The 18043-nt window shown below is 42.8% G+C and overlaps 1 protein-coding gene across 1 annotated transcript in view; it reads left to right on the forward strand.

Annotated features, from left to right (window-relative positions):
- The first annotated feature begins 362 nt into the window (after positions 1-362).
- The window catches only part of Tmem135 (transmembrane protein 135), a 161721-nt gene continuing 144040 nt past the window's right edge, over positions 363-18043 (forward strand). The window contains exon 1 of the mRNA XM_075952387.1: positions 363-704. Coding sequence (XP_075808502.1) covers positions 564-704 — 141 coding nt within the window. The 5' untranslated portion in view covers positions 363-563. The remainder of the gene's footprint in view (positions 705-18043) is intronic.

The raw sequence follows: 18043 nt of genomic DNA on the forward strand, positions 1-18043 counted from the left end.
CATTTTCAAGGCTTTCCAGGCAAAACAGCACTTAGGCAAGTAGCGAGAACATTGAGGTTTTGTTGCAACCGCAGGCAGCCGTAGGTGAACACCTGGGAGAACCGGCACAACAGTGGAGCAAGCTTCTCCAGGCTGGTCCAGTGGCGAACTTTTCTCCTCCATCTCCCAGCAAAGATACTGAATCCTTTTTTTACCCTCTTCCCTACTTGGCCGGCCTTTGAAAGGTCGCCCGCTGAGACCGCCGGGCTCTCGCTAGCGCGTCCCCGAGCCGCGCTAGCTAGGGAAGGCTGAAGGCGCTCACTTCCCCGGCGCGTCCGCCCACCCGCGGGAGCGCGCACGCACAGTCCCTCCCCGCCTCCGCCGTGCGCGCCCCGCCCCCTCGCGCTGCCATACGCGGACCGGCCAACATCCGAGGACTCCGGCCCTGAGTAACCCCCTCGCGTGACCTTTCCGCACCCCGCATACCTCGGCCAGCTCGGCTCCGGTCCCGCCGTTGTGTGCCTGCCGCCCCCCGCCGAGCCCCGCGATCCCCTGACCACGCGCAGTCACCCCCGCCACTCGTCATGGCGGCCCTCAGCAAGTCCATCCCTCATAACTGCTACGAGATCGGCCACACTTGGCACCCCTCCTGCCGGGTCTCCTTCCTGCAGATCACTTGGGGCGCCCTGGAAGAGTCCCTCAAGATCTACGCGCCCCTGTACCTGGTGAGTAGGGTCAGCGTGTGTGCAGGACGGGCCTCCCCTGGAGCATTGCTCGTGGGGCAGCTTTAGGGGTGGTGGGAGGCCGGGGCGGGGGGGGGGCGGGGACGGAGAGTCCTCTGCGGAAGGAGGGGGAGGGGACCCCGAGGGCGAGCTGTCACCGGACGCCTGTTGCTAGGATGGGGATGTGCACCTAACTGGCAGGGTCAGAGTGCAGGACACTTGAGGACCTGGATCCAGGGACTTTGTGATGGATAGGTATTGGAGCATACTTAGTCAATGCATACCCAAGTTTCTCCTCAGCTCCCTTGACCTCTTCTTCGCGCCCCTTCCTCCTATGAAAAAGGGTATGTCCCCGTGGCCACAGATCTTGGCTCAGTTTGAGATGACAGAGCTGTGGCTTGAGGGTTTTTGCTCTTTCGCAAGTTTGCAGAGTAGACTCCTGGTTTGAGATTTTGTGCGGTGATTTCAGAGTCATTGAAGGTGTTAGGAGATCTGACTTATGTCGTCGAGGTCATTTTCTTATACAGGTTTGCATGCAGGGAAGTTTATAGAGAGTATCTGGAAACCCACCTGTAACACTGAGAACTGGGAAAGATATGTTCTCGTAAAGAGCGCTGTTTCCTTCAGTCATTATCACATCCTTGGCATTAAAGATCGATTATTTGATCATTGAAGTTCACTGTCATTTTTTTTAATCTGTTGAAGTCTGTGTACTAAGAAGGTAGACACCCTATTTTCCATGTTTACTAGAAGTTTATTCAATATCCAATGGATGATACACTTTTTGTTGAAGTAATAATTTGGATCCATGACATCCTGGACAGTATGATTATGCCTGTAACTTAGAGAGAAGTCTAATTAGTAACTATTGACAGAACACAGCAAGGCATAGTAACTGCCTCTGAGAGTGTAAAAGCCAACTTCCAGAGGTGCTTCCCCACCTTTATGTATTTCAAGAAAATCCCAGGGGTCATGTTAGAATGGGGTTTCCAATTCAGTAGGTCTCGGTGGGGCCTGGAGAGTAAATTTCTGATAAACTGTAAAGGAGTGTTGATGCTGGGGACTGCCCCTTTAGTAGGAAGGATCTGGAGGCCTGTAATAGAGTCTTATTTACATAAATCTATATCTTCATGTCCATTTTTCCCTCATACTGCTGCTATTGGCTCTTCTATATGAATTGGGGACAGCCTATAATTTGTATTTATTACTATGTTATTATCATTTGGTGTTGCTGGGGTTCTTAACCTGTTGTCTTGTACTGTCAAGACAAGAGTTCTACTGTTGAACTCTGCCCCAGTTTTTTTTTTTTAAACATCTACAAGTTCTTTGGGCTCTTGATCATCTGCACAAAATAACTTTCTAGGCCATGGGGTGGGGGGTAGCTTAGTGGTTCAGCCTTTGCTTAGCATGTGCCAGGTCCTGTGTTCTGACTGCTTGCCTTGTTCGACCACCTCTCATCCTTGACAAGACAAAGCAAAGCAACACTAATCCAGGTAATGTGTTCCTAGATTGTTCATGACCTCAGCGATTAGGAATTAGGTGGGAAAAAGGTCGACACAATGCGATTTCTCCTGAGATCAACAGGATTATACATTCATTCATTTGACGAGTATTTGTGGAATGTCTGTGTTGTATCTATAGCATAGGCAATTCATTGATCCTGTTCTGTGTTAGCATAGTTTAGGGAAGCAGCTGGGGCAGAGATTCTCCGACTCTAGGAGATAGGATCAGTGGGGATCAAGAAAGACTTGTTTTGCTATTGCATTTTCAGATACTCTAAATACTGCTTCAGAACAAATTTCCTATCTCATGTGGCCTTATTGTTTTTTACAGTTGTGTATTTCCAATTGTTGCTTATTGGTGGTTGTGAAATGAAATTAGTGAGAACTGACTAGTATTTTAAGTGAAACAGAGATTAGAAAATGTTATCTCAGGCACTAAGGCTAAGGAGTGGAATTTTAGTCACACTGTGCTTTTTGTAGGAGTTCTGTAGTTGATGTGGATTTGATCCCTTCTATCAGTTACCCTCTCACTTTATGAATGTTTGGTTTCTATGTTTGTGGGTGTGAGAGTTGAGGTAGAATAATGACTGGTGAGCTTCCATACATTTTGTATGTTGTTGCTGTTATTATTATTATTTAAGGCAAGGACTTTTGACCTTGAGCTTTGGATTCTCCAGCCTCTACCTCTCAGGTCCTGGGATTACAGGTGTGCACCTTCAAGCATTGTTTATACGGTGCTCCTGTCAATCTCAGCCTTATGCATACTAGGTAGGCACTCTACCCACTGAGTTCTATCCCTAGCTCCTAATGTGTCTTGAATATGTGTATTTTTCTTTCTCTCCTTCTTCAGTGGCTCTTGCTGCCCGTTAGAGTTGGTGGAGTTTGACTTTGGCCTTGAAAATAAGGTTGGACCTTGATTCGTGAACGTATGGGGTGCACATCAACAGAGGGAGCTAATAGTGTGACTGGGGGGAAGAAATCCAAGAGTTTTGTAAGAGAAAGAATGTGTTCAATGTACACAGCAAAAGGTTTTTATGCAGTTAGGTATTAGTTCCTGTTGAACAATCTGTGTTTGCGTCCTCATTCATTTCATCCTGTGCAGCTGTGATGCCATCTGAAGACTATCCCCACTTCATGAATAAGAAATCGGAAAACCAGAGAGATTCATCTTGCTTCATAAGATTTTAGGGCAGTAGATAAAAGGGCAGGGTTATGGCCTTGTTTTGTGCTCCGGTATCTGACCAAAGGTCAGGCCAAAGGAACAATTTGTTTTTGTTTTATTTTACCTTTTTAGCCAAGGAGGTTACAGGAATACATGCTGCGTAAGGACGAGGAGTCCTGTGGCAGTTACTAGTTGAAGTTGGAAGGGTTAGGAGTTGTCCTTTTGACTGATGGTTCACAGCATTATATGCCCATGGAATCCCACCTGTGTGTGCCTCACTAGCCGAGGGATGGAAGGAAAGTTAGATTGCCTCTGTTTCTGGCTTGCTAACAGAGCATTTGTTTGGACTTAGCGAAGAATGGCAGTGGAAATAGTAGCTGACATAGTAAGCCCCTAATGCAGTGGATTTGCTGTTGACGTATGTCCTCATGATGGCTGGATCTCCTGTTACAGCAGGTAGCTTTTATTCAGAACCAGCACGGTTTGGAAGTTCTGAATGAGTGCATGTGTGAGTGAATGGGCTTTAGAATAGTCCAGGAGTAGGCTGGTATTTGGTGTACTTGCCAGAGAAAATGAAAGGGCAGTTTTAGAGGCATCTCACTGGAAGAGTAAACGGCATGGGAACGGAGGATTTGGAGACAACACGACGACCTGCTAATATTTATAGGATTATAAATCATATTTTGGAACCTGTAAAATGAGCCTTACATTATTTCCCTTTCGTTTGAAATGCGAGTTAATCTAATGGATTCCGTAAATTCCTCGTATTATTCTCTCGTTCTGTGCATTTGCCCTCATGCTTCTTCTACTTTCTGCTTAAGATATTTTGAAATGTAGCCTCACTGATTTTATTCTGACGAACAATTTGTAATTCATTTATAAAGAAATATAAAATGCCAATTTTGATTTGGTGATTAATAACAGTGGATTAATTGATAAAGAGAACGAAATGTTTCAGAAAGTTATTAGCTAATCATTTCATAGAGTTCTGTGAAATCATATACAGTTCCTATCATGAGAACTAGGTCATGTTAAATCCTGAAGAGATTTAAACCCCTAGTATTTCCCACGATTCACAAAGAATGGTTGTTAGTAAGAACTGTTATTCTCTATGTAAATATACATTGTCACAGATGAATTTGTCTTAGAAAGTATGGAGCCCCTAAAGACAGACCCAGACTGAAAAGATGAGAGTCAACGTAGCTGGGAATGAAATTTTGATCCGCATCTGTTGTATCCGTAACTTCAAACACACACACACACACACACACACACACACACACACACACACACATACTTGTGTGTCTTAGCCTACTTTGTGATAGTGACATCTTCAAAATCTCCTGACACCAAACCAACCCTGCCTTTTATTGAAGCAGCCTGCCTGCAGAGAGCTTTATTCTATTGTTCTCATTCCTCATCTTTAAATTTTTTACTCCCTTTTTTCTTTTTTGTTAACATTCACAGATATGGGTTGAGGTTTTAGTGTCTTGGGAGTAGGATTGTGCTGCTGCAGATATAATCACTGTACTGTTTTCTTTCCTGTTTGTATCTGTGGGCTGAAGAAAAGACGGTATATTTTGTATTCTTTGTTTATTTTTAGCTTGGATAATATATCTAGAGAAGAGTGGGCTATTCAAGTTACCTAGTATTCTTGTATCAGGACATATCTAACTTTTCATGGCCTATTATTATTATCATCATTATCATCATATTCAAAATGTAAACCCCAACTCCCAACATTAAATGCCCACATCTTTACAATTTTATGTCCTGGTGAATTGTTCCCTTTATCGATATGTAGTGGCCTTTGCCTCTTCTGATTAATGCTGGCTTGAAGACTAGATCCTTAGGTATCAGAATCAGCTACAGCAGCTTGGGTTTGGTTTATAGTGACATCATAGATTGATGCATACTTTGACTCTCAGTCTGTGGCTGTCCTTTCCAGGAGGGGAATATTTCTCAGAGACAACAGGTTGTGCTATTATTATTATTATTACATCATCATCGTCATCATCATTATTAACCCTGTCAACTGGTCTATAATTCTTTACTGGGGAGTTGAAGCCATTTACATTTAAAGTTACCACTGGGAAAGTTTTGCTGACCCATATACTTTTGTTGGTTGCTTTTGTGATTAGTTGGATTGTTTGTTCTTTTCTTTATCTTGATGGTATTATGGGCTTGCTGTTTTACTGTGTTGGACATAATGGGTTCTTTCCTTGCTTTCATGAAATTTGCCCTCATGCTTCGTTAATTTGAAGAAGTAGTTTTGTTGGTGGTTATTTACTTTGAAGGCCTGAAATATGTTGACCTGTCCTTTCCTCTTTTTTAGGGTTAGTAGTGGGGGATTTGATGTTCTCTGATTTGCATGCCTTTGTGTGTTAGCTGCTGTTCTTTGCTTGCAGCTTCAATGGTATTTCTCTGTCCTGTCCACTTGCTGTTGATAATCTATTGTGGAGGGTTCTTCTCTTGTCATGTGTATTTAGCATATTGATGTCTATTGTTTCTTTAGATTTTGGAAATATTGTGCTAGCCGTGGAGTAGATTTGGTATGCTGTTGGTTTTTATTACTCTCTTACCTTTTAGGATTCTTAGGTTTAGCATGTTGGTTTTATGTCAGAGTTGTTGGTTATTGTTATTGATAGTTGTATCACTACAAGGCTGTGGCCTACCAGTAGGCGTCTTTCTCCTTTGGCAATTACATGATGTCCCTTTGACTCCGCCTACTCTATTTATCTCTGTTCAGATTTCCTGCCTGGCTGTACTCTGCTAAGTCATTGACCAAAACAGCTTTATTCATCAACCAATAAAAGCAATACATATAGAGAAGGACATACCACACCAAAGAAAAGAAAGAGAAATTGTCTAATAATTGAAAAATATTATATATATTTATATATAATATATATTATAAAAAGTTATATAGTTTTATGAAGGAGAATAAAAGATAATATCATAAAAGCTGTCTAAAAAGTGTGCTAACCTTATATTGGGGGAAAAAGGGGGGTGCACACGGGACCAAAAACAAAAGCTGTCTTGTTTATTGGAGAGGGTTCCTTCTGGGTCCTTCAGTGTTGAGGACTGTCGAGTGTAGTCAGGGGCAGGCTTGTATCAGTGGAACTTGTAGGGTCTTAACTGATGTGACTTAGGCTGGTATGTGAGCCTGTTTGGAGAAGCCACCAGTACTACTCTTTCCTTTGTCCACCAGGAACTCCTGCTGGCCACGCTCAACCTTGCTGTCTGTGAACGGAGCGGGTTCTTCCAGCCTGCCGAGACTCTTGAGCATGGCCAGTGTTCTAGGCGGGATTGTCCGGCATTGTGTGGGGAATCAGGGAGGAAAGCATCACATTGAGATCTGTACTGGCTGTCCTGTTTGCATGTCTGCAAAACTCGCTATGCATTGATCATCCTGCTGGGCCTTCCGTTTTCTCCAGTTCCACAGCTCTGAGCCACACAACAGTTAGCTTGAACCAGAGGTTGATAGACTATCAGACTTCTTTCTCAGGGTTTTATATTCAAGAGCAATGGTTCTCAACCTGTGAGTCATGGCCCCTTTGGGAGCTGCATATCAGATATCCAACATCTCGGATGTTTACATTACAGTTCTTAACAATAGCAAAATTACAATTATGAAGTAGTAACTAAATTGGGGGTCACCACACCATGAGGAACTGAATTGAAGGGTCACAGCATTAGGAAGGTTGAGAACCACTGTTCTAGAGTAACTCTAGAGTATGCTGAGCAGATGTTTCAGGCCTTAAGCATGAGGCTAACTTTTCCCATACATTCCACCATCTGGGCTTGTCCTGCGGCTGCCAGCGCTTTCTGGCTTGTCAGCATCCAGCCCTCTTGCCGTCCACACCTGTCTCCCCAGGCTTCCCTACTGCGTGTGGTAGCTTAAGTTCAGCATTCCCAGATTGGTCCTGTTCTCAGGGTGCCAGGGTAAGTCAGTTTTAAACCATTGATTCCCTCCCAGATGGCACCTGGTCACATGTCACTGACCTGGGGGACCACCTGCTCACTTCTGCAGTGGTCGTCATCCCACCAAGACTGGGTTTACGATGTGCTTCCTGTGGGTTTGCCCTGTGGTCAGGACCCTGCAGCTCTTCTCTCTGGAGCTGCATGGGTTTCCTTTTGGATGGGGATGGCGCTTCGGCCTTCACGGCCGGAGCTGAGTTCAGGCTGCTGCTTTCCAGTCAGCGCCTTTCTTTCTCTCCGTATTTTTCAACTGACTCCTTCAATTTGGGAATTTTTGAAGTTCTTTCTTCTCTTTCTGAAACAGTTTGTTCCTTTTCTTTTTTTCTTGTTTTGACAATTCTCCTTTACTGGCTCACACATAGGTGGCCACTATTATTCATTTTACCCAAAGTCTTATACTATTCTTTGTACTAGTAATCTTTGTATTTTTACAATTTGTGAAAAGATTGATGCTCACTTAAAAGTTCATGTGTAATATTTAATACTCCTATGTATTTTATTACTTATACTAACACAATATATAAAAATAGACTTTTAGAAATTATGTCTTAGGGCTGGAGAGATGGCTTAGCAGTTAAGAGCTGCTGCAGAGGACTCAAGCTCAGATCCCAGCATCCACATCTGGTCGTTTACAAGCACTTGTAACTCTAGCCCCAGGAGATCCAGTGCCTTCTTCTGGCCTTCTCAGGCGCTGCACTCATGTGTACATAACCGCACACAGACACATGCATACACGTGATTTCAAAAACCATTTTTTTTAATTTTGAATGTTAGCTGTCACTTCACATCTAAAGTAGATGGAGTTCCACACCGCCTGCATGCACGAGAGACCATTGTAAACTGTAAGCCAAGGAAAGCACAGTACACAGTCTGTTGTGGTATTTTCAAATGCTTCCTCACTCACTAGAAGTATTAATTCTGTGCTGTTCAGTCCCTAAGAAGGAAAAGTTGTTCATTAACCTTTTTGAGTTATCATTTTCCTAGGCAGCTTCCCTGGACTCCTGACCAGTGTGCCAGCTATCTATCCCCTTTGCCGAGTCAAAGTACATACCCTCGTTTGCACTTCGGGAAGGGATAATTTAACAGCTGCCTTTTCACTTTTAGATGCATAGGACTCTTCGGAGTGTGCAGTGTGTATTTAGTATTTACTTGAACTGTAAAACCTAACAAATCTGTTATAATCTCATAAGCCTGTCCATGATAAAGTCGTTATCTTTAGGTCTTGAGTACACATTTAGCTAAGAAGCTAAGAATTGGGATACCTAGGAATAAAAAAGTTTATTGAGCATCCAGTTATTTGGCAAAAGGCCTGGAAATGACCATTTGTGAAGAAATCAGTGATATGGTTGCAAGTTTTAAAGCCATTGCCTTAGCCCAGTTTTTATAGAGAAGGAGAGCTACATGAATGTTTTGGTAATAGACTTTCGGATTATTTATGTATTTATTTCTAGGCAGGGGCTTACTCTGGCTGGCCTGGAACTTAATTGTGTAGCTCACACTGACTTTGAACTCACAGGAACCCACGTGCTTGTCTCTGGAGGGCTGGGATTAGCGGTGTGTGTCATCTCACTTGGCTGTAATAGGCCTTTTAAAAAATTTAGAACAAAACTAGCCAAGAATCCCTGAAGTCATTTAATAACTGAACCTGCTGAAAAATATCTGCTTGCTTTTCTGAGCTCAGGAGATCATGGAGTTGTAAACTGACTTTGCTCGAGGTCTCATTTAGGGGTGTAAATAAGGGGCTTATTTTATCTCTGGCTCCTCATTGAGCAACCGATCCTTTCCTTGCTTTGTTACTATTTGTTTGGAAATGGACTGGTGTCTTTGGTGTTTTTTTCATTTAAACGATGAGCATATTTATTAATGTGCCTATTTTAGTCCCTTGGCCTTGTTTTCTGTGACTTCTTGTCCGTTGTGTGCACAGTGCGACCACCAGTACACCATTTCCAGTTGAGTGTCGAGGGCCGGCTATTGCATTAAACACTTTCTCAGTCCACCCTTTCCTTATCGGCTATGGAGCATTGCTGTCCCCAGGGTTGAGGTTTACCCTTAGCTGTCCCATAGGTCAGGGATGGAATTAACACGTGGAATTCATACTCTAAATGATGATGCAGTTGCTACTGCTTATGTTTTGGATCCAGCAAATTCTCAATAAAGCAGGTATTTATTTGATTAAAAGAAGCTTGGAAGACCTTCAAATCCCGAATGTTTTCAGTGCCAAAGTTATTTCCTTTTGTGTGGTCACTAGGAAATTCTCTTCAACTGAGTAAGAATGGCCTACCTGGAAAAGTTCATATTCTCCAAAACTAATCTATTTGGAAAAGAAAAGTACATTTTGGTAGCAGGACCCACTAGGAGTCCAGTGAGCGGAGTCCACACTTCGGCTGCACAGCGGCTCATCGGGCCTGGTTCTGTACCCAGGATCCCTGGTGGTGTCATTAGGGTGCAGATTGTTTAAAGCTGTTAAGTAGTTGTAGCTATCAGCTGCTGTAGACTGATGTCTAGACTCCATCCAGACATCTCAATCTCCCTGCCTATATGAACTCGGGGCTTTAGGTATGCAAGGCTGGCGCATTACTACTGAGCTCCGTCCTCATGTCAGCTCACAAACTGGTTGTTAATTAAGACATTTCTGAGAATATCTGTGGTTTCTTCCATTCCACTTGCTTGTCTTTCTGCATGTGAACTCTGAGTTTGCTTGCGTCCACTTTGAGGGTTCAGGTCATTCATTCACATCGTTATTCCTGGTGTTCTTACTGGACAAACAAGAACAAAACATAGATAGCATCTGTTTCTCATCTGAGTTAAGGGCTTTATCAAAAAGGGCCTTGCTAGACTGTTATTAGAAGGACGTAACAGTAGGATGTCAGTCTGTAGGGTACCGGTTAAAGTTGCAGTCTTGCATAGCATGCTGCCTGGTAACAGCTGACGCGACACTACTGTTTCCAGTGTTGTCCCTGCAGCGCCACGACATTACCACTCAGCTTGTGAGGGTCATGGGTCCCGGGCTTGCCCTGAATCTTACTCTTGGTCACGTTTGTCTCAGTAGTGTATCTTAAGCATGTTTCCAGGCTGTCTTTAAAGGTTCCCTTAGCTTCTCTATCAATTTGAAAGTGGAGGACAGGGAGCATATTAGAGGTGAGCAGTGGCAGGTTTAATGGTCACCATTACAGCTTCATGTATGATTTTCTTGTACGATAAAAAGTCAGGGTAAACTTTGAAGATCTCCCCCCACACTGTTAATGAGTTGCCCTAGTTTTTAGTTTAATTTTTACTCATCTTATTACATATATTTGGTGTGTACGTGCATGTATACCTACATGTGCATGTGTGTACATGTGTGCGTGTGTCTGTGCATGTGTATGTTTGTCTGTCTGTCTGCTGTCTGTGTGCCATGGCATTTGTGTGGAGGTCAGAGAAGAACTTGTGGGAATTGTTCCTTTCCTTTCACTCTATGTATTCATGGGGTTGGACTTGGGTCACCAGGCCTAGTAGTGAGGACTGCTGAGCCATCTCTTTGGCCTTTACTTGGTTTTTAAAATAAGGCTGGTCATCTTTATCTGATGAGGCTGCACAGTGCGGTTCATTGGCTGTAAGTTATGTGATCTGAGGGTTGGGTTTTTTCTCTCTGTGATAGTGTGAGTGCCACCTATATAAATAGAGAGTAGTCACACTTTCACTCCTTCGTGGCTTTCTGTGGGACACTTGAGAAATACTGTGTAATTGATATTTTTGAAAACTGTAAAGAGATGTGTAAATATATGTGGTACTTGGTTTGTCCTTTTCTTTTGAGCCATTTAAATTAGACTTTTATACCTTATAATTTTAACCTTACAAATAGTAATGTTGGAAGCAATTCAGATGCATTGTGCCTCTTAAAGGGCAGAATTGTGTGTGTGGTGTGTGTGTGTGTATACATGTATTTGGCCTTCTTTATCAATGAATCTGTGGCTGGGATTCTGTCAAGTGTGGATTGAAAATACAGTTGCATGCCGTAGAGGACATTTCGGTCAACAAGACCATGTGTACGGCAGCATAGACCATGGGACTCTGTGAAAGTGTCTTCTCTACTTCGCAGGAGGGTATTCAGCTAGGGACAAAACATGTGGATCTCTGGAACATTTAAGTTCCAAACTGTTTCATTTATATCTGGCACCCAAAGGCTTATGTCCTCACAGAGCAAAATGTATTCAGGCTGTGTCTGAGAGTTCCTTCAGTGTTAACTGCCCTGCGATTGCTGGAAAGAATAAGTCCAAAGTTTCCTCTGAGGTTCAATGCATCAACTATGAACTTCTACAGAAATGTAAAAAACAAGATTGCTTCCAAGATACACAGAGTAAACATTCCTATTCCAAAAGGGAGGTATTCAGGAATAAAAAGCAGGGATTAGATCACAGCAAGACTAGATCCCAGCATGGCGAACTCCCCATCTTAGCTCTGTATCTCACATCTGGTATCTGTCCTGGTTAGCTAATTTGCAAACAACAAAGATTATTGGAACAGTTTTGGGACTCTCACTCTGTAGTTGCACGGTCCTGTTGCCTTGGGGCCTCTGGATAGGCAGGATAGACCCTCTCTAGGGCTTGGATGGCTTCACCCTCACGGCCATTCTGGCTGCAGTCCATTTGGCTGCTATCTTAGGCTGTCTTGCTCTGTGCAGCTTTTCTTGATAGATATGCTATGTTCCAGGTACTCCGTCTTCCTGGAGCCTCCATGGCTTCACACATTACCCCGCACGGAACTCTGTTAGAGAAATGGCTGTAGTTCTGGCTGCCTGGCTTCCAAGAATTTCCTTTGAATCTTTGTGACTCCACAATTCTTGTATTTTGCGTGTCCGAAGACTCAGTATAATGGCAACACTGTGGTCTGCTGCTAGCCCAAGCTACACTTGTGCCCATTTGTTCTCGATGCGTAGCTGGCTCTGCATTCATGCCAGTGGTACACACGACAGCTCCCAGGCCGTCCTGATCATCATGGTGTCAACTAAAAGTCCTTGAAACAGACTTCTGCGTGCTCTCCTTTGAACCTGTGATGGCATGGGTGGTGTCCTGCTTATTTCTGAGCTGTTCTCAAGGTATTTTCATCCTGTTTTCCCAGATACAAAGTACTTCATTTCTTTATAAAGATTTTTAAAACAAGTAAAAAAAAATTCTATTCTATATGTATAGTGTTTGGCCTTCATGTATGTCTGTGCACGATGTGTGTGCAATACCTGTGGAGGCCAGAGAACGCATGGTGTCAGATTCTTTAGAAGTAGAGTTACAGACCATTGTGAGCTGAGAAAAGGATGTTGGACATGAAACCTGGGTCCTCCGGAAGAGCAGCAAGTGGCCTTACCTGCTAAGCCATCTCTCCAGCTCCTACTTGGCTTTTTCAGTATTTTCAGTCTCCTCAGCAATTGCACCCTGTCTGGTAGCATCTTTAAACTCTTTCCCCCCTGAGCTGAGAGTATCCAAATCTTTCTCCTTTGCCTTTTGCTCCCAGCTCTTATTGAAAGTCTGGCTAAGCATAGCTATTATTACCCGTGCTATTGTGCAGATGCTGTGCTGCCCTGAGACTCCCCTATAATCTAGCTTATCACCTCGAATCTCTGCTCTCCACAAAGTCTCAGGCATGAGCACAATGCAGCCATTTCTTGCTTTCCTTTTTTTCTCTTTTGTTGTGGTGTCATAAGGCCAGCACATAGTCATTTCTAGCAGTCTTCGTTCCTGCCTGAAACTTCATCTGCACAGACTTCACCATCTCTGTTTCTGTCAGGGAGTGTTTTCTCTGCCCCACAGAATCAACTACTGTTTCTTGCTTACAGCATTCTCGGCCTTGTCTCACCTATACCTGCTAATTCTTTTCTCAGATTCTTCCAACACATCAGTTCCACAACCCTGTTCACATTGTCTTGGCATGGACACAGTTCCAACCCGACAGTTTTCTGTGTTAGTTTTGTAACAAAATGTGTAGGTCAGTCAGTATAAGAAGAGGAACCACTTATTTTGTTTCCTGGTTTTGGAGGTGTCTGTGCATCACTGACTAGGCTGTGTTGAACTTGGAGCTCTAAATGGGCAGCAGATACGTCATTGTGGTTGCATGTTTCAAAAGACGCAGTCTTATCTGATGGCAGTAGGAAGCAAGAAGGAGATTGCAGGGGACTATCTCCTATGTTCCATTCAAAAGCATACCTGAGTGGCCTAACACCTTTGACTGGCTCTCATCTTTTAATGTTCCCATGCTCCCCAAATCTGCCACAGGCTGGGCATCAAACCCATATCTTTGGAGGACATTTAAGACACTATAGTAATTTAATACAAATACAGTATAGTTGTATTTGCCACTTTCTTTAAAGCAGTTTCTTTTCAATAATGGACAGTTTTACCTCCTAAGAGATTTTTGGAAATGTCTGCAGATCATTTTGATTGTCAAGAAAAGGGATGCTGTTGGCATCTTGTCCCATTAGGAAGGTGGGTGCAGGGATAGTATTAATCTTATACAGGATAGCTCTTAAAACATCAGATTGGCTCCAAATGTCAGTAGTGTTGAGTTGTTGGGAGGTCTTGCTTTAAAAAATTCCTTATTTCTTAGTGATTACTTTAAGAGTAGATACAGTGGTGCACGTGTTTAATCCCAGGTGGGTCTCTGTGAGTTCAAGGGCAACTTGGTCTACAAGAGCTCGTTCCAAGACAGGCTACAAAGCTACAGAGTAACCCGTCTTGGAAAACCAAACCAAATCAAAACAAAACAAAAAAGCAAAACAAAACAAAAAACAAAAGCAAAAAAAAAAAAATAGGTCCAGCATAAAATCTGTAAAGAGTAGATACAGCATGAAGTCTGTTACTGTGAAGTATTTTATTTTTTCAGAGAAACTAGATTTGTTGCATGTAGAAACAGAGTTATTCAGAAGAGACGAATGATCAGTCGCTGGGATAAAAGTGAAGGGTAATTTACAGCTTGGTACTAATTAGGCTAAGGCCGCAGTTAGCCCCTTTGAGAGCCAATTAGATTTGTCATAGTCCATGGTCAAGGACTGCAGTGTCAACACTGATATACTATTGCCGTGGAAAATATATGGCGCTTATCACGTGGGGAATCCCAAATGACTAGCAAGGGAATATCCATGCCTGAGGTGAAGCACGTATATCCTTGATGGATCCTAAGTGATGAGTGATTTAGCCTGGGAGTGTGGGCCCATGGAGGGCTGGAGGGCTGGAGGGCTGTGCGTCTATAGTGCCTGTGCCTTGAGAGGCCAAGCTCTAGGAGGGGAACTTCAACACTGGGACCTGGCCCCACAATTTTGTCTCTCCTCTGCACTTTGTGCTCTTGGGCTTGACCACATTGGCCCTTCATGAGCTCCCTCGTGCTGCCGCTGCTCCTTAAAACATGATTGTAATTTTCAAAAAGGCGTTTACTTCTGGTTTAGATGTTCTCATATTTTATGGTTTTAGAATTTAGGTCTGAGAGCCATCTCAGAGCACTTCTTGTGTGTAGTATGAGAACTTTGTTAGTTGTATCCATACCTGCTGATACCCGATGTTGCCACTGCCATTTGTTTAAATATCACCAGTTTCTATTTAAAGAAAAATGGAAAAATGGGCTCACTGTTTTATTTAATTTAGCCTCTTTATTATTGATTGATTTATGGTTTTAAAAAAGATTTTTATTGTATGTGTGCTTATGTGGATGTATATCTCTTGTGCCACTGGATGCCAGAGGAGGGAGTTAGGTCCTCTGGAACTGGAGTCACAGATAGTTGTGAGTTGCCGATGTGGGTCCTGAGAACCAAACTCAGGACTTCTACAGGAGCAGCAAATGGTCTTCACCTTTGAGCCGTTGCTCTAGTCCCTTCACCTCTTTATTTAAGAAGTGAGGAAATTGAACTCTAAATATGTAAGCAAGAATCCTCCATATAAATGTTGTAGAGTGGAGATTAAAAATCAAGTTTGATTATTTTGTATTATATCTTTGTGGTTATTGCTATTTTCTACTTGTATTTTTAATAACAAATAATTTTTACTCTCTCTTACTTATGTCCACACCCTCTTATCATAAATTATAACACATTTTATGTAGAATGCCGGAAATACGTGATGGCAAAAGAAAAAAAATTAAATTAGCAATTTGTGCATCATTTAGTGATAGCAATGCATAGCATTTAATATTTGACATATATGTCCCTTATTGTTTTGCAGTCTTTTTCTTTTATATCTTACTTTTAGATATTATTAATCTTCTAAAACAACATTACATAGGTATGAATGTTTCTATATAGTTTAGCCATAATTTTGTGTTATACCTTATTTCAGCTAAATTTCTATATGAACACTGGAAAGTTCACAAGGAATTGGCAGTTATTGGATGAGAGCATGTGACCTGTGCAAGGGCGTTGAGATAAGACATGTGATGCTTCTGAAGGTGCTCGATGGTGCCACATCTGATCTTGAAGGTTTTAGAAGTAACTGCTAGGCTAGCAGTTGCTGGTCTTTCGCTTGCTTAGACGGGGTTTTAAGCTGCTCACACTGTGTGTATGGAGAACGAGAATGTCATGTTGCACACTGTAAACCTTAGGCAATCCCACTGTCTGAACTCCAGGCTCCTCCTGGTCACAGATTGCTCAGAGTATCAGTGTCTCAGCTACTTGTGAACCTGGCTGTAAGCTCTGGATAACAACAGCACAGTGATGAGGAAAGTCCCGATTTCTTGAGCTTTGCGTCAGGTTTTCCCTTTATGTCAACAGACTCTACAGTTTACTTTTTGCCAATATTATACAAATGTAAAATGTCTTCACTTTACTGTTAGTGAACATTTAGCTTGTACTGGTATTCGTGATTGATTGCAGATGCTGGAGAATAATCTTTTGGTGGAAAGAAACTTTGTATATTCTGGGCTTATACTCAGGAGTAGAATTACTGGGTCATAAGAGTAGATGTCTGATTAGATGGTGTCCACATTATCAAACACTTTCACGAGGAGCTGAACAAGTTTGACAGTACCGCCAGCAGTGGGTGAGGGCCTTATTTGTGCCCCATCTTCACCAGCACTGTGTCTGGTCTTTCATTTTCATGATTTTGGTGTATGTGTTTCATTGGGTACTTCTCTTACGGCAGTGTGAAGTGTGTGTGAGCTTTTTTAGTACACTTTTGAAAACAAAATGAACTCCTTATTTTGAAGTAAAAGTAGATTCAGAAACAGCTGGAAGAAATAATTAGTGATCCCATGAGCGTTTTACCCAGTTTCTCCTGATGGTATCTTCTTGCCAGACAGGATGGCAGTAGAAATACTGCCATTGATGCTGTAAGACAGGCGATTAGCTGGGAGATGGATCATTTGGAGGGCTTAGCTCTTAAGTAGGAGTACCTGAGCTGGATATAGTGATGCACACCTTTAATCCCAGCACCAGGGAGGCAGAGGCAGCTGGGAGGGTCTCTGTGAATTTGAGGCCATCCTGGTCTACATGGTGAGTTTCAGTACAGTCACAGCTACATAGTGAGAACTTGTGTGAAAAAAAAAAAAGGCATGAGCACCTGAGTTTGGGTTGTTACCACTCATAAACTGCTGTGCACGGAGCTTTGTGCACTAGTAATCTCAGTGATTGGGAGGCAAACACAGGAGGACTATGGGTTACTGCAGAATCTGTGATTCCAGGTTCAATGAGAGACTCACAAAACAAGGTAGACAGAGATCAAGGGAGACCTCAGGCATCAACCTCTGGCTTCCAAAGGCACACAGGCGCACACACATGCATACACCACACCCGAATGTCTAGAGACACAGACCCAAGACACCGCATAGGGGCTGGAGACTGGGTTCAGCGATAAGAGCACTGACTGTAATTCTTAGCACACACACGGTGGCTCACATCTATCTACAACTCCATTTTTGGAGGATCTGACTTCCTCTTCTGGCCTTCAGGGGCACTGCATGCACTTGGTGAAGATTATTAAGAGGCAAAATGAAGGCGTAAGTCACAAACAATGCCACACCAGTTTGGGATTATGATTAATAGGGTGGTATTTATTTAAAGGGGAAAAAACTTACAGATCACTGTCCCAGGCAACAGCCCTCTACGCAACCAGGAAGTGAGTCTAGTCTCCAGTGGAGCAGGAAGTGAAGAGAGAGAGAAGAGGGAAGTGGCCGCTTTTTTAAAGGGAGAGAGACCACGCCCCAATGGGCTGGTATCTCAGCAGCTATAGGTTGGAGGAGCGGGAGGACCTCCCGCAACACCTCCCCCTTTTGTTTAAATAAGAGAGTTCTAAAGCTACTATGAAATTATATACAATAAGTACAAATATCCTATTCTAACTAGCTTAGGTCTTGTATAATAAATAACTTGGCCAAGTCATGAGAGAAAGTAACTACATTTATATAGTCTTCAACCCCATCGAAGATCTGAGAAGGGAAATAATGTTACCTGGGTAATTAGGAAGTTCAGTAAAACAACTTCCAAAACATGCAACAAATCACAGAGACAACTAGCTACCTGGGCAATCACCCAAAATCACGTTAGCAGCGTTGAAGCAACCAACTTTGGCTAAGGCCTAACATAACTGACATACCATTTTCAAAGGCAAGCAACTTTTCAAAACCATCTTACCCTGTCTTGGCAGGATATGACAGTCCTGTTTTATCCATTGATGCATGCTCTGTATCTCTGTCAGTGGTTGAGGTATGGGCATTTCTTTGCCCAAAGGCCAGTTCTGTCAAAAAGAAAG

Source organism: Microtus pennsylvanicus, chromosome 18, assembly GCF_037038515.1.
Source record: "Microtus pennsylvanicus isolate mMicPen1 chromosome 18, mMicPen1.hap1, whole genome shotgun sequence".
Lineage (NCBI taxonomy): Eukaryota > Metazoa > Chordata > Mammalia > Rodentia > Cricetidae > Microtus > Microtus pennsylvanicus.